The sequence below is a fragment of the Pseudonaja textilis genome, chromosome 1 (genome assembly GCF_049901715.1).
Source record: "Pseudonaja textilis isolate UNSWEBS1 chromosome 1, rPseTex1.2, whole genome shotgun sequence".
Classification (NCBI taxonomy): Eukaryota; Metazoa; Chordata; class Lepidosauria; order Squamata; family Elapidae; genus Pseudonaja; species Pseudonaja textilis.
The window spans coordinates 320,469,833-320,491,605 of record NC_141990.1 but is presented as its reverse complement, the minus strand read 5'-3'; the positions used below and the strand labels follow the sequence as shown (position 1 = coordinate 320,491,605).

Below are 21,773 nucleotides of genomic sequence, written 5' to 3'. Positions count from 1 at the left end.
CTGGGAGTTGTAGTCCACAAGCCTTAACGCTGCCAAGGTTGGAGACCCCTGCTCTACAGCTTTATGATTAGACTTCAACTCCCAGAATTCCCATGCTGTGCTGGCTGGGAAATTCTGTGAGTTGAAGTCCAAGCATCTTAAAGCCGCAGAGGCTGAAAAAAACCAGGCAAGGCGATTTAAGACCTCTGCTTCTTGTTATCCCTGCGCTGGGCGAAGATGCAGAAATGATTCTCCAAAATCACCTCCTAGCTTCCAAACACATCCACATCCAAACACCAAATACAGGCCGTTGGCTGCTCCACCCTGCCCAAACCAGGAATCCAAAGCCTTCAGGGAGGGCGTTTGCTCCCTTGACGTCCATGAGAGAAACAAAGCAACTGGGAATCTACATTCTGAAACTTTTTGGTCTGATCGATTTTTTTATTTCTCTCTTTTGTGAGGCTGGTTAGGCCGTTTAACCAAGTCTTTCTGAAGGAAGACCCCCGAAGCAGTGTTTCCTTAAGTTCAGGAACTTTTAAGAAGGGTGGACTAACTCCCAGAATTCCTCAGCCAAGCCATGCCGAAGTCCACCCCGCTTAAAAGTTTCTGGGGGCTTCTAAACCGTCCCAGATTTGCAGGATGGGTTTCTCTGATCTGAAAAAAAAAGTCTATCTGGACACAAGCAAGCACAGAGTATGATGACAGCACTCTACTGGGCCTCCTTTACTTCAGCCTACTCTGACCCTCACCTGTCCCGCTGCTATGAACTTAAGATGATCCAACTATCAACAGCCACGGCCACCTTACAACCGCTCCAAACATCGTCCATTAACACTGTTGATAAGTGAGGTAGACCCTGAGAGAAAAGACCTAAGAAAGGTCCTTCGAGATTCAAACACCCGTTCCCCCAATCCCTTCAAGTCATTTTTCTCTGTCCATGCACACACTGCCCAACTAGCCACCATTTTCCTCTTGCCTGATGCAGCCTCAATCCCATCTGCACCGCCTGCATAGAACAGAATTTACAGGACACACCAAGAATCAACTCAGCACGGCTGAGTAAGGCGCTGTGTGTGTGTGTGAGGTATTCAATCTACCCTTCAACGTCCATTTCTGCCCTTTACATTATTAAAAAAAAAAAAAAACATCGCTTGATAACCAAGCCAAAGGGGTGGGTGGTGGTGAAGCGACTAATACTAAGAGTTCGGGTTACAACCCACTTTTTGCAGATGTGAATAAATCTCTGGTATTTGATGCCCACCTGCTCTGAAGAGTTAAGGAAGGCGGGGACGTGTGAAGAAACTGGGGTGCCACATGTAAGCACTTCACTCGCCTCTGCTCAATTTGGTGGGTTACTAGGCATGGTTTTTAATGGGAAGTATACCTAGACAGGCCCACAGTGCAAAAAAGGTTTTCAGTATATAGGTTTTCTTTGGTTTCTGGGAGACTTTAAAAAGCATTTGCTCCTTAACCTTTACAGAGGCCGCAGAGAGATAATTTTGGACAATATTGCCCAATCGCCTCCTGTTCCCTAAGCTCTTCCAGAAAAATGGGGCCATCCTAGCTGAAAGGACGTAAATCAGGGGTCTAAAAAACTGGCCACTTTAAGACTTATGGATTTCCAACTCCCAGAATTCCTTAGTCAGCAGGCTGGTTAAGGAATTCTGGGAGTTGAAGTCCACCAGTCTTAAAGTGGTCAAGCATGGAGACCTCTGACGTAAATGAACAGTTTTTGCCAGTGATTGGGTCAAAAACCCATACCCTGTTTCTCTTTTCTGGAGCGGGGAAAAATAAATGGCTTGATTAAATTTCACAATCTGGGGAACCTTTTACCGCCTGGTCTGCCTACAGTGCAGGGCTCACTCCGCTGACAAGAAAAACCAGCAGCCAAATAAAGATACAATTATTACCACCAGCTTTGAAAACAGCCATCAAAAAATCTCAGCCGATGTTAAGAGATGGTCCAAGCAAGAACTGAGAAACTAAACCTCACTGCACCCAGCTTGGGTCAACCATGCAGAGAAGCAAATAGCCTGCTGTTCAAAATGAAGAGCTTTAAGTTCCAAGGCTGAGCTGAACAAAAGAACATTGTTAAGACTTGGTGGCTTTGCCTCAATCCATTCTTAAGTCTTCCAAAAGGAAGGGTGCAAAATGGAAGAACTTAAAAAGCTCAACCAACATGCAAGCTGAAAGCAGGCCATGCAAAACATCCATCTATCTTGCACGTGGCCCCTGTTGAGCCGGTCACCCAATCAGATCCGCCAGCCCCTTATTTCCCCTACTTCTCACAGGAAAAAATGGGGAAGGCTGAAAAAAAAAAGAGTGGAGGAACTTTGGAGCAATGGCTCAGCCCTGGAGGTTTTCTTGGGGGCCCTAGAAAAGGTCCAGAAAGCTGAATCTTGCCAATTTGGGGGGCAGTGTCCCAAAAGGGGACTAAATTAATGTAAAGTGAGAAGGGGGCTAAATTCAACTCCTTGGCTTTGGAAGGCCAGGGAGAAAAAAATATGAGGGGACTTTCAAAGACAGATTAGGGACAGATCCATAGAGGAGTAAGGCAGTGTCTCTCAACCTTGGCCACTTTAAGAAGAGTGGACTTCAACCCCAGAATTCCCAGCCAGCATGGCTGGCTGGGGAATTCTGGGAGTTGAAGTCCACCTATCTTAAAGTGGCCAAAGTTGAGCAACACCGCAGTAGAGCCCGTCATCTACCTAAGAAGATCCCAGATAGCGAGGCCACTTGTGCGTTTGGGCAAAAGACGCCTTCTCCATGTCAGGGGCTGGACAGAAGAAAGACGGAGACCACGTAACCTGGCCAAGTGCAAACCAAAGCTTTTAAAATCCAGACCCCAGGAAGACTGCGAATCCAATTCCCCTCCCTGCCAGTCCCAGCGGGTTTAGGAAGAGACCGGTAGAGCGTAGAGAGTCCTTCTTGGCTAATGCAGCTCAATGAAGGCTTCCAACTCTTCAGGGATAAAACCCTTATAAGGGATCTTGTGTTTATCCAGCGCTCGGGCCGCAAGGCACTGTAAGGTGATATAATTAAAAGGCTGCATCATGGCTTTGGTGAGCTGCTTCTCGTCCAGGAGCTCGTAGGCTGTCTGTTTGAAAGCGTTGGTGGCATCCATGTGAGCTCCTGCCTCCATTAGGGCGGTCATGATGAGGGGGCAATTGTTCCGGGCAGCCACGTGAAGCGGGGTGTTGTTGTCATAATCCCGGCTGTCCGGGTCAGCCCCGCACTCTAGCAGGAGGTTCACCACGTGGAGCGAGGGGAATTTCCCCACGGGGTAGCGGCCCACCGTGGTGGTGTCCCTATCCGCCGCCATGTGCAATGGGGTGAAGCCGTTCTTGCCTCGCGGGTGACACTTCAGCAAGCGGTAGATGGTTTGGCGCTTCTGGTGCTCCTGCTCGGGAACGCACTCCACTTTTTCCAGCAAAAAGACCAAGTGGAGGATGATGGCCAAGGCTTTGGTGAACTGGGAAGCGTCGGCCACCGGGTCCTTCCGATGCTGGAGGGCCCTCTCGACCTCGCGGACCCCTTTGCTCAGAACCACCATGAGGTCAGAGAAACCCAGCTGAGTCCCTAAGGCGCCCTTCGAGCGGTCCTGCAGCACGTACGAGAAGAGCTCGGCAAAGGAGAGGAAGCTGCTGGCCGTCATCGGGCTCAAGGGCTCCAGGTTGCCCTGCTGCATGTCCAAGGCGTACTTCCACAGGTTAATGCACCGCTCAAAGTTGCCGGAATCGGCGTAAACGGCCCCCCGGTAGCGGATATAATACGAGGTATCCGGGTGAGACGGTCCCAGGATACGCTCTCGGATCAACAAAGCCTGCATCCTCATCTCATCCGGATCTGTGATGAGCGATTCCAGCTCCTCCATGCTGCTCACTTCTTGGGCGTAGTCATAAGCCAGCACCCGCCGCCGAGGCTCCGCCTTAGAGAGGGCCTCGCCTCCTTGGAGACGCAGCTCCATCGCCCGGCACCAGTGCTTCATGGCGCCTAGCAGGTCGCGCTTCTTGTCCACCATGGTGGCACCCAGCAGCTCCAACGCCTCCACCGCAGCCTCTCGGGTGCAGTAGATGTGGGATCCACCGGTCTCATTCTCCTCCTCCTCCTCTTCTTCCTGATCCTCCTTCTCCTCTTCCTCGGCGTCCTGGTTTGGGGGTGCTTCAAGCGCACCCCGGATGAGGAACTCCACGATGTTGGCGTGCCCGGTGACGCTGGCGGCCAGCAGCGGGGTCATGCCGTAGCCATCCCGCTCCATCCGTGCCTGGCCAGCCAACAGCAGGCGAAGGATCTCCAGGCTGCCGGACTCGGCACAGTCGTGCAGGGCCGTGTTGCCCTTCAGGCTGCGGCGGTTGACCTCGGCACCCCGCTCCAGCAGGTAGCGGGCGATGTCGGTGTGGCCCTTGTAGCAGGCGATCATCAGGCAGGTGTGGCCGTGCCTGTTGGCCACCTCGAGGTCGGCCCCGCACTCCCCCACCAGGTAGCGCACCACGGCCAGGTGCCCGTCGAAGCAGGCCGCCCGCAGCGGCGTCGAGTTGGTCAGCGTGGTCTGGTTGACGCAGGCGCCGCGCTCCAGCAGGCTCCTCACCACCGGCAGGTGCCCGGCGGCGGCGGCGGCCCACAACGGCGGAGCCCCTTCGATAGTCTCCCCGTCGAAGCGCACCGACCCGCCCGTGCCCACCCGCGCGCCGCAGTGGTCCACCAGGTACTCCACCACCTCGCGGTGACCGTGGCGGGAAGCGATCAGCAACGGCGGGCCTTCCGCGCCGCCCGGGCCCGCCGCCAGACGCTGACGCTCCTCCAGGCCGCGGCCGCCCAGCAGCTTCTGCAGCAGCTTCAGCTTCCCCTCCCGAGCCGCGTTGTACACGGCCAGGCGGAGGTCCATGACGGCGGTGACGCCGCGACTACCAAGGCCTCCGCTCTGACAGGCCGTTCGTCGCCTCAACTACCGGCGCCGTAGCCGCCGCCGCCGCCATCTTGAGCCCTCTTGAGGCGAAAACAAAATGGCGGGCCTTCCGGGCCGGGCGAAGGCACGCCGGGATTGGTAGTCTGGACGCGCGCACGAGCCGGCCCACGTTCGAAGCCGGCAGGCCGCTCGTCACTACATTTCCCAAGAAGCTCAGGGAAAGGGAGGCGGCGCGGGCGCGCCAGGGAAGGATAAAGGGAGGCTGGGGAGAGGGTTGCCGTGAGGGCTTTCGGGAAGGGTAGTTTCAAGAAGCGAGGGCTTTGCCTAGTCGCGGCTGGGTTTCCTCCCTAGCAAGGAGATTCCGTTTCCCAGAAAGGGGTTAAGGAAACAGAGGCTTGTGGGAAAGAGCGGTGGACACACAGAGAGAGAGAGAGAGAGAGAGAGAGCGCCTTGGAGTAGGTGAGGTGGCTTATGGGAAATGGAGTTTGTTTATTTTAGTCTCCTGGTCAGGGATGCACTTACTTTCTAATTATATATATATACATATACATAATACATATACATACATACATACATACATACATACATACATACATACATACATACATACGGCTGCCCCAAATTTAAATCTGAAACCACTATAAAAGCCTGACTCACAGATGAACATTTCTAATTTTTAAAAATACGTGCCAGCTCCAGATTAGTGACTTAATGATTACAGACCATGCAATAATACTGTACATGTGAATTATCTGCCCAAAATAAGATTTTTGGAGCGGCACAAGTGAAAATAGATCTACTGGCCATTGTTTGAAATTACCTGGCTGGCCACTAGAGGGCAGCAGAAACACATCCAACCTTTCTCTGCCCTCTAGTGGCCATCCCAATATTTACAGCTTAGGTTTGCTCGGCTTCTAGAAACTAACCAAGACTGAATATCGGTTGGAATATTTACAAGTCCTCAATTACACGTTTGTTTAATGACTTGTTGAACTTGTTGAATAGCACTGAAAAATATGACATGACTGTTTTCACACTTAATACCATTGCAGAATCACCAATGGTCCCACAATCAACATTCAGTTACTTGGCAACTACCAATGTGTTTATGATGGTTGCAATGTCCCAGAGCTACCTTCAGTGGTACACCACAAACTACACCTAAAACTAAAATGTTATGGTATCTCTGGACACCTGCATAACTGGACAGAAGTATTCCTGTCATACAGACAACAAATGGTCAAAATTGGGAGCGTCCTATCAGATTCTGTACCTGTCAACAGTGGTGTCCCCCAAGGCAGTGTTTTAGGACCAACTCTCTTCATACTCTACATAAATGATCTCTATGATCATATCAAGAGCAACTGTGTTCTCTTCGCTGATAATGTAAAGCTATTCAACACCACAGACAATACCGCTACCCTTCAAAAAGACCTTGACTATATGTCAGAATGGTCAACCAAATGGCAACTTCAAATCTCAACAAATAAATGCTCTGTCCTACATATTGGCAAAAAAATATCGAAAATAAAATACAGGCTGAATAGTCAAGACCTTGTTGATTATCCAAACTCTGTCAAGGACCTTGGAATACTCATCTCTAATGACCTAAGTGCTAGAATCCACTGTAAGTACATAGCCAAAAAGGCGTTAAGAGTTGTTAACCTTATCTTACGTAGCTTTTTCTCTGGTAATATTACACTAATAACTAGAGCATACAAAACATTTGCTAGACCAATACTTGAATACAGCTCATCAGTCTGGAACCCACATTACGTATCTGATATCAACACAGTTGAGAAAGTCCAGAAATATTTCCACAAGAAGAGTTCTCCACTCCTCTACTCGTTGCAGAATATCTTATGCCACCAGACTCGAAATTCTAGACCTAGAAAACTTAGAACTACGCCGCCTTTGGTCCGATCTAAGTATATATAAAATCAATCTTACATAGGAAGCCAAGACCTGCATACACACACACACACACACACACACACACACACACACACAATGTCCTTCAATGTATAGATAGATAGATAGATAGATAGATAGATAGATAGATAGATAGATAGATAGATAGATAGATAGATGCATGCACGCATACATACATACACACATATTATTTTATTTTCAATTGTAAGCTGCCCAGTGTTTGACAATTAGGGAGGAGGCCATACACGTGTTTTAAATAAAAACATTATATCAGCACATGTTGTCTGTTTATTCTTCCTCTTTATTTGGGAGATACATCACGAATTCTGCTTGCCTTTTTTCTCCACTCAGTCACCGAGATTGAGGAGATCCGTTTTCTCCATACGGATCAAAAGGGACTCAGAGACGGGGACGAGGAGCAGGAGGTGGTGTGCCTCCCGAACACAGGACTGCTGGGCATGATGGGTGTGGGAATTCGAGGCACCCGGATGCCACACCTGGTGGGGGCGGCAGGTGTCTAGATTCCAAAGTGAGTTTCAAGGGGATGTGATGGGGGGGGGGGGGCGGTTCAGTGCAAGCAACCTGGCAAGGAAGGTTGACTGGTCCCTGCCATGTTGCCATGGCATCGAGAGATGCGGTCCTATTTTATCTCAAGTGTCCATAAATAAGAACTGCATCCATTTAATTCCTGGGATGACTCATGGGCCTTTTTCTGCTTCCCACCCGCTCCAGGCCATTCAGTACCCTCACTTGTGCCTTCGGGGTGAGGCTGTGGAAGCCTTCCCTCCCTCCCAGATATGCCTTTGGAAAGCTTGCGTAAAAATGGGTGGACTTCGACTCCCAGAATTCCCCAGCCAGCATTCTAGGAGTTGAAGTCCACCCATCTTAAAGCCTGCTGGCTGGGGAATTCTGGGAGTTGAAGTCCACCCATCTTAATGCACGCTGGCTGGGGAATTCTGGGAGTTGAAATCCACCCATCTTAATGCATGCTGGCTGGGAAATTCTGGGAGTTGAAGTCCACCCATCTTAAAGCATGCTGGCTGGGGAATTCTGGGAGTTGAAGTCCACCCATCTTTAAGCATGCTGGCTGGGGAATTCTGGGAGTTGAAGTCCACCCATCTTAATGCATGCTGGCTGGGGAATTCTGGGAGTTGAAGTCCACCTATCTTTAAGCATGCTGGCTGGGGAATTCTGGGAGTTGAAGTCCACCCATCTTAAAGCATGCTGGTTGGGGAATTCTGGGAGTTGAAGTCCACCCATCTTAATGCATGCTGGCTGGGGAATTCTGGGAGTTGAAGTCCACCCATCTTAAAGCATGCTGGCTGGGGAATTCTGGGAGTTGAAGTCCACCTATCTTTAAGCATGCTGGCTGGGGAATTCTGGGAGTTGAAGTCCACCCATCTTAAAGCATGCTGGCTGGGGAATTCTGGGAGTTGAAGTCCACCCATCTTAAAGCATGCTGGCTGGGGAATTCTGGGAGTTGAAGTCCACCCATCTTAATGCATGCTGGCTGGGGAATTCTGGGAGTTGAAGTCCACCCATCTTAAAGCATGCTGGCTGGGGAATTCTGGGAGTTGAAGTCCACCTATCTTTAAGCATGCTGGCTGGGGAATTCTGGGAGTTGAAGTCCACCCATCTTAAAGCATGCTGGCTGGGGAATTCTGGGAGTTGAAGTCCACCCATCTTTAAGCATGCTGGCTGGGGAATTCTGGGAGTTGAAGTCCACCCATCTTAATGCATGCTGGCTGGGGAATTCTGGGAGTTGAAGTCCACCCATCTTAAAGCACGCTGGCTGGGGAATTCTGGGAGTTGAAGTCCACCCATCTTAAAGCATGCTGGCTGGGGAATTCTGGGAGTTGAAGTCCACCCATCTTTAAGCATGCTGGCTGGGGAATTCTGGGAGTTGAAGTCCACCCATCTTAATGCATGCTGGCTGGGGAATTCTGGGAGTTGAAGTCCACCCATCTTAAAGCACGCTGGCTGGGGAATTCTGGGAGTTGAAATCCACCCATCTTAATGCATGCTGGCTGGGGAATTCTGGGAGTTGAAGTCCACCCATCTTAATGCATGCTGGCTGGGGAATTCTGGGAGTTGAAGTCCACCCATCTTTAAGCATGCTGGCTGGGGAATTCTGGGAGTTGAAGTCCACCCATCTTAATGCATGCTGGCTGGGGAATTCTGGGAGTTGAAGTCCACCTATCTTTAAGCATGCTGGCTGGGGAATTCTGGGAGTTGAAGTCCACCCATCTTAAAGCATGCTGGCTGGGGAATTCTGGGAGTTGAAGTCCACCCATCTTTAAGCATGCTGGCTGGGGAATTCTGGGAGTTGAAGTCCACCCATCTTAATGCATGCTGGCTGGGGAATTCTGGGAGTTGAAGTCCACCCATCTTAAAGCACGCTGGCTGGGGAATTCTGGGAGTTGAAATCCACCCATCTTAATGCATGCTGGCTGGGGAATTCTGGGAGTTGAAGTCCACCCATCTTAATGCATGCTGGCTGGGGAATTCTGGGAGTTGAAGTCCACCCATCTTAAAGCATTCTGACTGGGGAATTCTAGGAGTTGAAGTCCACCCATCTTAAAGCATGCTGGTTGGGGGAATTCTGGGAGTCGAAGTCCACCCATCTTTACACAAGCTTTCCAAAGGCATATCTGGGAGGGAGGGAAGGCTTCCACAGCCTCACCCCAAAGGCACAAGGGAGGCTACTGAATGGCCTGGGGGGGAATGGGAAGCTGAGGGAAAGCAGAAAAAGGCCCATGAGTCATCCCAGGAATTAAATGGATGCAGTTCTTATTTATGGACACTTGAGATAAAATAGGACCGCATCTCTCGATGCCATGGCAACATGGCAGGGACCAGTCAACCTTCCTTGCCAGGTTGCTTGCACTGAACCGCCCCCCCCCCATCACATCCCCTTGAAACTCACTTTGGAATCTAGACACCTGCCGCCCCCCACCAGGTGTGGCATCCGGGTGCCTCGAATTACCACACCCATCATGCCCAGCAGTCCTGTGCTCGGGAGGCACACCACCTCCTGCTCCTCGTCCCTGTCTTTGAGTCCCTTTTGATCCGTATGGAGAAAATGGATCTCCTCAATCTCGGTGACTGAGTGGAGAAAAAAGGCAAACAGAATTCGTGATCTATCTCCCAAATAAAGAGGAAGAATAAACAGACAACAGACAATGTGCTGATATAATATTTTTATTTAAAACACGTGTATGGCCTCCTCCCTAATTGTCAAACACTGGGCAGCTTACAATTGAAAATAGAATAATATGCGTGTATGTAAGTATGTATGCGTGCATGCATCTATCTATCTATCTATCTATCTATCTATCTATCTATCTATCTATCTATCTATCTATCCATCTATCCATCCATCCATCCATCCATCCATTACTATGGTAATGGAGTCAGGGAGAGATGCGTTGAGCCATGTTTCACGGACAAATATAATGTCGAATTTAGCCGTATTAAGTAAGAGGAGAAATTCAGCTATTTTATTTACAAGGCTTCTTGCATTGAGTAGCTTGCATTTAAGGCCAGTTGTGGTTGGAATAGAGGTAGTTAGGGGTGTGCGTGCCTAGTTTTGAGTGATATTGGATTGGATGGGGTGAGGTTGGATGCGGAGTTGTGGGTATACATTGTGTGTGTGTATGTGTGGACTTCACAACACACAAGTCCAAATGGGTGGACTTCAACTCCCAGAATTCCCCAGCCAGCATGCATTAAGATGGGTGGACTTCAACTCCCAGAATTCCACAGCCAGCATGCTTTAAGATGGGTGGACTTCAACTCCCAGAATTCCCCACCAGCAGGCTTTAAGATGTATGGACTTCAACTTCCCCAGCCAGCATGCTTTAAGAGGGATGGATTTGAACTCCCAGAACTCCCCAGCCAGTGCTTTTCAGCCTCAAGCAATGACAAAACAGCTGGGACTTCAACTCCCAGAATTCATATTACCTGGCAGACAAGAATGAATAAGTCGCTCAATTCAGTACGGTTCATTTTGCTCTCACGAGAGCACCTAGGGGAATTCTGGGAGTTGAAGTCCACGCATCCTAAAACGGCTATGCTTGGGAAACACTGCTGTTCGGTACGGTGTATTTTTAGGGAAAAAGAGGAGAGGGATTGTCTATGCCTATAAAACCTCAATGGATTCGAAATGTATATAATATGGAAAATACGGTCTCTGTGTGGAGACTGAGAGAGGCATCGATTAAGATCTAATGGGAAAGAAAGAGAAGAAAAGAGAGAATTGGATGCCCAAAAAATTGGAAATTAGCCCCTTTGACATGACCTTCTCTCGAATGTGGCAAGAGGCCTAATCTTTTTTTTCATCAAATGCCAGCCATTGTCTGCTCCCAGCGAAAAAGACTGCAATTTCCTGGCTATTCTGAATAACTACCCAATTCTCCGTCGCAAATGGACTTTGCCAGTTGTGCTCAAAGCAATTGTTGAAGAACAATTTTAAGCCATAATCTAAGGATTTATTGGCACAGGAGGGGAACAGGAGGGGAGAGGCCTCCTCCATGTGACGGGCCTAGGCCTCCGAACAAGAGAGGCCCACAAAAGGTCAAAAAAGTCAAAATGGCAGTCACAAGGGTGGCACTTTGGAGGGAGGGGGGCTGTTGTACAGTTTCAGTTACATTCGTAAGGTCTCCGTTTTGAATTTTTTTGAGCCTGTCCTCTGGACAGACCTGTCTCTGTCTGGGATGCTGGCAGGGGGATTCTGGGAGTTGCAGTCCACCCGCCTTCAAGCATGAGATGTGTGATACACAAATCTAAATACATAAATCATAAATAAATGAATGCTGTCTGGGGAATTCTGGGAGTTGAAGTCCATCTGCAAGCATGGTGGCTGAGGAATGCTGGGAATTAGAGTCTACTCATCTGAAACCATGCTGGTTGGGGAATTCTGGGAATTGGAGTTCACCCGTCAAACCATGCTGGTTGGAGAATTCTGGGAATTGGAGTCCACCCGTCTTCAAGCATGGTGGTGTGGGAATTCTGGGAATTGAAGTCCATCTTAAAGCAGCCAGGGTTGAAAAACATTGTTTTATCACCTCTGGGTTGCCCTAATTCAAGCAAGGCTGTTTTGTGCTGTTCCACTTTTTTTTGTTTGGCCAGTTTGAGAATTATGTTCCTCTTGAGATCAAGCAAATTTGGAGTTACCATGTGGAAAACTGTCACCCTTAATGGTTCTCACCAGCCCACATTTGATTTAAACACCAGGAGGAAAAACACTGACAAATCTCAAAGGTGTCCCAACTTAACAAAACCTTTGCTAGACCAGTACTCGAATACAGCTCATCTGTCTGGAATCCGCACTATATATCGGACATTAATACAATTGAGCGAGTCCAGAAGTATTTCACAAGAAGAGTACTACACTCCTCTACTCGTAACAGAATACCCTGTATCACCAGACTTGAAATTTTGGGCTTGGATAATCTTGAACTACGCCGCCTATGGTTAAGTGTAGTACACAAAATTATCTGCTACAAGGTCCTACCAAGAAAATGACTACTTCAGCTTCAACCGCAACAATACAAGGGCACGCAACAGATGCAAACTCAATGTAAGCCGCTCCAAACTTGATTGCAGAAAGTACAACTTCAGCCACAGAGTGGTCAATGCCTGGAACGCACTACCTGACTCTGTAGTTACATCCTCTAACCCCCCACTCCTTTCACCTCAAACTATCCACTATTGACCTCCCCCCATTCCTAAGAGGTCTGTAAGGGGACGTGCATAAGTGCACCATTGTGCCTCCTGTCCCTGTCCTATGGTCCCTATTTATTCGTACCTATTTCCTTTATTCTTACTCATGTTTATACTTATACCTATTATTTGGTAAGCGACTGACAAATCAAATCAATAAATAAAAACAATTGGGCACAGGGACTTTTTACTGGGCACAATTCCACACAACCTCCGTAATCTAAGCATGGCAATACAGGAGTTGGAGAATTCGTCCAGAGCGTTGTTGCAATGTTTTTCTTTTTTTAAAAGAACAACAACACAGTACACACTAAACAACAACTCAGTATTTAACAGTGATTACAGGCACAGCCTAGGAAGATGCAGTTGCCCGCTCTCTCGTTGACATATTAATTAAGTTGTTGTGACTGCCGAAGATGACGTGCAATTAGGAAAGCCCACATCTGCGTTCGCAAATAGAAATTAACATGCGGCCCAACGGATGGACAGGAGTGATCAGCGGAGGAAAACAAGATTTTCAGCCAACGATTTAATGGCCACGTTTGGTATCTCTGGTCCTCAACTGATTTAGTTAAACTGGCTTGTTCAGGCTTCACGGTGGTCTGATGGAGCCCACCCAGACACAGGTAGTCCTCGCATTACAACCATTCATTTAGAGACGGCTTGAATTTTGGTCGTCAGCAGCACTGGAAAAGAAAAAGTGATTTATGAACATTTTTCACAATGACCAAAATTTGGACACTTTGTCAGAGTCTATTCATGAACTGGAACAGAGCATGGTAACAAGGTCAGCCAATGAATAGGCATAGCAACTAAGACAGCCAATGAGGACTGTTTGGAAACTGAAACTAGAAGTAGCCTAGGTGTGATTCTCTATTAAGCTCTGCAGCTATCTTGAGCTCGGAGTCCGTCTATTGAAGATGAAATTGCTTCTCTCCTCTTGTTTGCCTGCTGAACTAAAGTAAAAGAGAAACTAACTTGTGCTGCTTAAATTACTTGCAACATGTCTGAGTTTGCGCCACGTTGGAGAAATCTACAGCTGGTTTGTAAAATCTACTTATTATGTTTATAAAGATGTTAAATGAAGCATCAGCCATCTGTGTTTATTTTTCTGGCGCTGAATTAACGCTGCAAAACTCTGAATACGCTTGGCAACTGACTCATATTTGTGACGGACGCTGTGTCACTGGGGTCACCAGGTCCCCTTTTGCGACCTTCTGACAAGCAATGGGGAAGCCAGATTCCCTTCACACTTGTGTTACTCTAATATAAATATTGATAATAAATTTAATCAATGAGTAATTAGATAATGAAAGAAAATACCTTAATATAAGCATGTGTACTAATAGTAGAATACACAATAGTAGAATACACAATAGTAGAATGGACACAGACTCCAGAGGACAATTAGGACTGCAAAAAACAACAACAATAGCGACCCAACTGCCTTCCATGGAGGAACTTTTATACTGCGGGAGTCAAAAAGACGGCTGTGAAAATATCTACAGACCCCTCAAATCCTGGACATAAACTGTTTCAACTCCTTCTCTCAAAATGATGCTATAGAGCAGTGGTCCCCAACCTTTTTGGTACCACAGACCAGTACAATCCACGGACCGATCCACGGACCAGTACCGGCATCAGCACACACGACCAAGGCAAGGCAAGCCGAGCGACCGGCCAGCCAGCCATCCCCCGCTTCTCCCCACCACCTTCAACTCCTCCTTTGTACCCTCTCGTGGTCGATGGGCTTTTCGGGCTCTTTCGTAATCTCCTCCTAACATGAGACTCCACCGCCATCGGGACGGCTCTTCGTTCGAAGCCACCTCCCCCTCTTCGATGAAACTAAGGTGCGAGGATTCCTTCAGCACCCAAACGTCGCTTTCCAACCGACGACCGACAAGCTCACCCGGAAGCACTTTCTCAAGCGCCGTCGAAACAAGATGGCGGTGCCCAAGCAAAATAGGCGGCCCGGTACAAAATGATCCATGGACCGGTACCGGTCCGGGGCCCGGTGGTTGGGGACCACTGTTATAGAGCACTGCACACCAGAACAACTGGGCACAAGGACAGTTTTTTCTTGAACACCTTCATTCTGCTAAACAAATAATTCCCTCAACACTGTCCAACTATTTACAAAGTCTGCATTACTATCACTATTAATCTTCTCATCACTCCTTATCACCCATCCCCTCCCACTTGTGACTGTATGACTGTAACTTTGTCGCTTATATCCTTATGATTTATATTGATTGTTTCCTAGTATGATTTGATTGCTTATTTTACCCTATGACTATTATTAAGTGTTGCACCGTATGATTCTTGACTATTGATGAATGTACCTTTTCTTTTATGTACAATGAGAGCATTTTCACCAAGACAAATCCCTTGTGTGTCCAATCACACTCGGCCAATAAAGAATTCAGAATTACACGGGTTGGATGAATGGAAAGGATATGAATAGATCTACCCTATATGTTTAGATGATACTGTGATTGGTACTAGGAAATTGTATATTGAAATACTGAAGAACAATGAAAGAAGGAAGGATGAAACTTCCATATAGACAGATGTGAAGAGTTAAACAAGGGAAATAGGAATAATAAAGTAGGTGAAAGATGGAAGACAGAAACGTCTTTGTATGCTGCAGTGACATGAATAAAAAAGTTGGAACAGAAATAGAAATAAGAGGGAAACAACAATATAACATATTTTAATATAACAAGATATATGTAATAATAAGAGCGAGGTTTAGAAATTGAATGGCGGTAGTATCAGATAGATTTAAACATGAAACAATGGAAATGAAATGTGATAACTATGAGCAATAATATATTTATCTGTATTAAAATGTATGATAGGTAGGTATCACATTGTTCACACACTGATATGTATAAGCAGGGGTGGGATTCAAAAATCCCGCCAACCAATTCTCTGCCCGGTTGCTGGGTGGATGTGGCCAAGGTGGGTGTGGCCTACTGGTATTTCCGGGAGGGCTGACTTTTGCTTTCCCCAGAGTCGGGAGGCTTCCCTCGGGCTTCTGGGAGGGCAAAATGGCCTCCCCCAGACTCTGGAGGCCTTCCGGAAACTGGAGACAGGCCCGTTTCCGGACATTCGGTACTTCATCTTTGACCTGTTTTTCGCCCACCCAGAGCCTCCGACCCTGCACTTAACCTGCATCCAAAATGGGCCGCGTGGAGGCTCTTGGGAGGGGTGGGCGGGGCCAGCCGGTCGGTTCAACTACCGGTTCGCCGAACCGGAATGTAAATTTAACATCCGGTTCGTCTGAACCAGCCCAAACCGGCTGAATCCCACCCCTGTGTTATAAGCAATATAAATTAAAAAACTTGACCAAAAAAACCCCACTTGTGTTACGACTGCAATGATTCGCTTAACCACCGTGGCAAGGAAAGGCGTAAAAAAAGGGCAAAACTCACTTAACAACTGACTTGCTTTGCAATGGAAATTTGGGGTTCGATGGCAGCCATAAGACGAGGTGGACTTACATTCTTTTTAATGTTGCAATTTGGGAGACAGGCGTTTTGGAACCCTTTCCATTAAACTATCCGTCTCTTCAGAAAAAGTGGGGAGGCCAGCAATTCTTCAGTCTAATCTCTGCTCTCTGCACAGAGGTGGGAGGTGCCTTTGTGGACAAGGCCCAATCTCCTTTTTGCTCCTCAAAGGTCAATGCTGGGGTCTACGTTGCTCGAGCAAGTGAGCCAAGCAGCGTCAAGGCTGAGATCTAGATTGTTCAAGCAAGCGAGTCCAGCTGTAGCAAAGATCCTCGGCAAGAAGCAACTTGGGGGATTGTGGGGAAAGCCTGGCCAATCGCCTTCCAGCTGGACGTGAACACGTGAATTGAATAGAAGAGAATTACAGAAGAGAATAGGATAGATTTAGAATAGAATTACAGAATAGAATAGAATTACAGAATAGAATAATTGAACAGAACAGAATAGAATAGAATAACAGAGTTTGAAGGGACCTTGGAGGTCTTCTAGTCCAACCCCTTGCTCAGGCAGGAAACCCTACACCACTTTAGACAAATGGTTATCTAATTTCTTCTTTAAAACTTCCAGTGTTGGAGCATTCACGCTAGTTGTTCCACTTATTACTTGTTCGTACTGTTAGGAAATTTCTCCTTAGTTCTAGGTTGTTTATCTCGTTCATTAGTTTCCATCCGTTGCTTCGTGTCCTGCCTTCTAGTGCTTTGGAGAGTAGCTTGACTCCCTCTTCTTTGGGGCAGCCCCTCAAATATTGGAACACTGAAACCAGGCTCAATAGCAGTAACTATGAGAGGGATCTTGGAGTCTTAGTGAACAACCAGCTAAATAGGAGCCAGCCGTGTGCAGCAGCAACCAAAACAGCCAATGCAATCCTAAGTTGCATTAACAGAGGGATACAATCAAGATCAAGGGAGGGACTAATACCGCTCTATAAAGCCTTAGTAAGACCACACCTAGAGTACTGCATCCGGTTTTGGTCACCACACTATAAAAAAGATGTTGAGATTCTAGAAAATGTGCAGAGAAGAGCAACCAGGATGGTGAGGGGACTGGAGGCTAAAACATATGAAGAATGGTTACAAGAACTGGACCTGGCTAGTCTAGGGAAGAGAAGGACCAGGGGAGACAGGATAGCAGTCTTCCAATATCTGAGGGGCTGCCACAGAGAAGAGGAAGGGGTCAAGCTATTTTCTAAAGCACCTGAAGGCCAGACAAGGAACAATGGATGGAAACTGACCAAGGAGAAATTTAACCTGGAAACAAGGAGAAACTTTCTGACAGTGACAACAATCAACCCATGGAACAGAAGTTGCCCTCGGAAGTTGTGGGAGCGCCATCACTTGAGACTTTCAAGAAGAGATTGGACTCCCATCTGTCAGAAATGGTGTAGGGTTTCCTCTTGGGTGTGGGGGTTGGACTAGATGACCTACAAGGTCCCTCCCAACTCTGATTATCTGTTATCTGCTATCATGTCACCCTTGCTCCTTCTTTTCATTAAACTAGACAAACCCAATTCCAGCAACCGTTCTTTGTATGTTTTAGCCTCTGGTCCCTTAATCATCCTTGTTATTCTTCTCTGCACTCTTTCTAGAGTCTCAAGATCTTTTTTACATCGTGATGACCAAAACTGGATGCAGGATTCCAAGTGTGGCCTTACCAAGGCCTTATAAAGTGGCATTAACACTTCACGTGATCTTGATTCTATCCCTCTGTTTATGCAGCCTAGAACTGTGTTGGCTTTTTGGGCAGTTGCTGCACATGGCTGGCTCCTATTTAGATTCAGTAGATTCAGATAATCAGAGTTGGAAGGGACCTTGTAAGTCATCTATTCCAACCCCCCAGCCAAGCAGGAGACCCTACACCATTTCTGACAAATGGCAGTCCAGTTTCTTCTTGAAAGCCTCCAGGGATGAAGCTCCACAACTTCTGAGGGCAATTTCTGTTTCATGGGTTGATTGTTCTCACTGTCAGAAAGTTTCTCCTTATTTCCAGGTTGAATCTCTCCTTGTTCAGTTTCCATCCATTATTCCTTGTCTATTTAAGTGGTTGTCCACTAGGACTCTGAGATCTCTCTCACGGTCACCACTATTGAGCCAGGTACCACATACACTGTACCTGTGCATATTGTTTTCCTTGCCTAAATGTAAAACCTTACTTTTTTTCACCCTTAAATTTCTAGTCCAACCCTCTTCCATTGCAGGGAATGAAATCACCCCGTCAGACTGTATCTTTCCTCAGTGGCCCTACGAAAAGAACTCTTGGTTATGGGGGTGATTGAATAACGGCTGGTGATTTGCCTCTTTGGGCTGGGATGTTGAAGGGATGTTTAGGACTTTCTCTTAGCTCTTTCTTCATTGCATGGGGTAGGAAGGTCCCTGCACCACCAAGTGGATCTGGGAAAGGCTGTAATTCAAGTGGTAGAGTGCATTATCTGGGCCTGGATATTCACTCCCTCCCTCCCTTCCTTTGGATGCTCGGAAATTGACAATTTGATAGTTGGCTGCTGAATTTATCTATCTATCTATCTATCTATCTATCTATCTATCTATCTATCCTCTCTCTCTATCTCTTCTATCTATCTATCTATCTATCTATCTATCTATCTATCTATCTATCTATCTATCTATCCTCTCTCTTATCTATCTATCTATCTATCTATCTATCTATCTATCTATCTATCTATCTATCTATCTATCTATCTATCTATCCTCTTTCTCTCTCCTATCTATCTATCTATCTATCTATCTATCTATCTATCCCAATCAAAATGTCTTTAAAAATTTCTTCAAAGCAAAACTGCTTCCCAACTGCTTCCCAGAACTGCTGCCCTGCAGATGCGTTGGGAATTCAACCACCCTAATTCTTAACTAGCCTGGCTAAGAAAGGTGAAGGGTATTGTACTCCCTGTTGAAAGGATGACGGCTGTCAACCCGACATTCTCCAATGGCTGCCATTTGGGGTGAGAGGGGGGCAGGCTGACCATAGATCCTGGCATTGATACGTTTGGCCGCTCTGTTGGTGGCAGGGTGAAATGCCGAACTCAGAGCCCTGTGAAGACCCAACCATGATTAAGAATTGGTGCCATAATTTAGCCCTAAATTAAATTGAAATCCAAAACCATCCATCCTGAGGATGCCAGTTTGAGAGAAACTTGGTCTTATATAAAGAAACAAATTCAGAAAAACTGTGGTTAAAAGAAGAACTCAGAGAAACCTCTTGTAATGCCAGAGGCATTTCTCATCGAATCTGCAAGATGAACGCTCTTTAGATTGACCTTTCCAATCGTTTAGTAGTAGTTGTTGTTTTTTTCGAAAAAAAAATGTGGTTTTGATATTGCTTTTGATGGTGTATATTTCCCCCCCCCCCGTTTTTTTCCTTTTATGTTTTTGCAATCTATCACCTTGGCAACATTTCTCCGAAAGAGAAGCGGAGACAGAGGTACCGCAAATAAATGGAGTCACTAAATTAAATTAATGGGAGCTTGTGGTTTGCTTCAAAAGAGCGGAGATTCTAGTTCATTGAATCTCTCCCTCCCCCAACCTCTAGGTGTATTATAACTCCCATCATCCACTACCAGCGTACCCATACTGGATGTTGCATACCACATCTGACACTCTACAGCAGGGGTATCAAACTCAAGGCCCATGGCCCGGATTCTGGACCACCGGGTGCTTAGATTTGGCCCACGCAGCCGCCCTGGAAATAGCAAAGGACCAACCCATGGTGCCGGCCCGTGGCCGTAGCCTCCCGCAAGCTCCATTTTCACTGGCCGAAAGCTATCAAAACAAACTAAAAACAAAACAAACTGAGAAATGTTTCCCCCTTTTTAATTCGAGCGCACAAGAAGGGACGGGAAAGGAGAAAGGGAAAGAGGAAAGACAAAGACAAAGAAGGAAAGAGAGCAAGGAAGGAAAAAATAAGGAAAGAGGGTAAGGAAGAAGAAAGGAGAACGAAGAGGGAAGGAAAAAAGGGAAGGAAGGAAGGAAGATTATAATGAGAGTGAGGGAGGATCTCAGGGAAGTCCTGCCTTAATGGCCGAGGCCCTCAATGAAATCGAGTTTGACACCCCTATTCTACAGGTAGTCCTCAAGTTGCAGCAGTTCCTTTAGTGACCGTTCAGATTTACAACGGCACTGGAAAAAGTGACTCAGGAGCATTTTCCACACTTACGATCGTTGCAGCATCCCCAATGATCACGTGATCAAAATTCAGACGCTTGGCACCTGGCTCTTATTTACAATGGTCGCGGCGTCCCGGGGTCACGCGATCCCCTTTTGCGACCTTCTGACAAACAAAGTTCATGGGAAGACAGATTCACTTAACGACCGTGTCTCTAACTTCACCACTGCAGGGATTCACTTAACAGCCGAGAACAGAAAGTCAGTAAAATGGGGCAAAACTCACTTTTAACCACCGTCGGACTCAGCAACAGAAACTTTGGGCTCAGTTGTGGTTGTAAGTCGAGAACTACCCTGTATTTGAAGCGGCCTATTTTAAACTTGGCTTAATTCATACATGCAAGGATCAAATTAGGATTTCATAATGTAAATTGTACTTCGAAGCCCTGGCTTAATTCATGCTAGTTTGGATCTGATGATGCAATCGTGGCTTAAAGTAACTGAAAAACCATTACTGTGCTGGTTAGACAGTATATAGCCGTGATGGCGGACCTATGGCATGCATGCCACGGGTGGCATGCAGAACCATTTGTGCCAGCACATGAGCCCCAGCCAAACTTACCTCGCTGCACATGCGCATGCCTCCCAACTGATTTTCTACCCGTTTGAGGCCTGTTTTTCGGCCTCCCAGAGGCTCAAGGGAAGCCTCTGCAGCCTTCGGAGGCCAAAAAAACAGGCCCGTTTTCATCACTTCCCATATTTCCAGAAATACTGGAAATGATGAAACGGGCCCGTTTTTTCGGCCTCCAAAGGCTGCAGCGGCTTCCCTCAAGCCTCTTGAAGGCCAAAAATCAGCTAGGAGGCACACGGATGCTCAGTGCAGGTAAGGAGGCGGGGGATCACGTGCGCATGAGCAGGAGGCTCCCCCCACGCACATTGCCTTCTGGGTGCTGGCACACGAGCGAGCACACACACAATTTTTGGCACAGGAGCTCGAAAAGGTTAGCCACCACTGGTATATAGTTAGTTTGGGAATGAGAGCTGTCCTCTTAAGCAGGGGTCCCCAAGCACCGGGCCATGGACCGGTACCGGTCCATGGAACATTTTCTACCGGGCCGCTGGTTTGCTGGGCGCCGCCATCTTGTTTCGATGAGAAAGTGCTTCCAGGTGAGCTTTTCTGGTTGGAAAGCAGCGTTTGGGTCCTGAAGGAATCCTCACACCTTAGTTTCATCGAAGGCGGGGGGCGGCTTTGAACGAAACTAAGGCGCGAGGATTCTTTCAGCACCCAAGGCAAGGCGAGCCAAGCGACCGTCCCGAAGCCGTCCTGAAGCAAAGCCCATTCGAAAAGGTACAAAGGAGGAGTTGAAGGTGGCAGGGAGAAGCGGGGGACGGCTGGCTGGCCGGTCGCTCGGCTCGCCTTGCCTTGTCGTGCGTGCTGATGCCGGTACTGGGCCGCGGATCATTTTGTGATGCCGGTACCGGGCCGTGGCACAAAAAAGGTTGGGGGCCACTGCTCTTAAGGGAATGCTTCATGGGAAATGTAGTTAATGTCTCTTGGGAGATGTAGTTCATGTCACGTGGTCACATCTGTAATTCTGATTGACCTCT

General features: G+C 47.4%; 1 protein-coding gene and 1 long non-coding RNA gene across 2 annotated transcripts in view; both read right to left on the bottom strand.

Moving 5' to 3' along the window:
• The window catches only part of LOC148128374 (uncharacterized), a 452,998-nt gene that overhangs the window by 2,384 nt on the left and 428,841 nt on the right, over positions 1-21,773 (bottom strand). The gene's annotated exons all lie outside the window — the stretch shown is intronic.
• Positions 1,214-4,968, bottom strand: FEM1A (fem-1 homolog A). The gene has a single exon (XM_026720364.2). It carries the CDS (start codon positions 4,862-4,864, stop codon positions 2,912-2,914), a length of 1,953 nt encoding a protein of 650 aa, XP_026576149.1. The 5' UTR covers positions 4,865-4,968; the 3' UTR covers positions 1,214-2,911.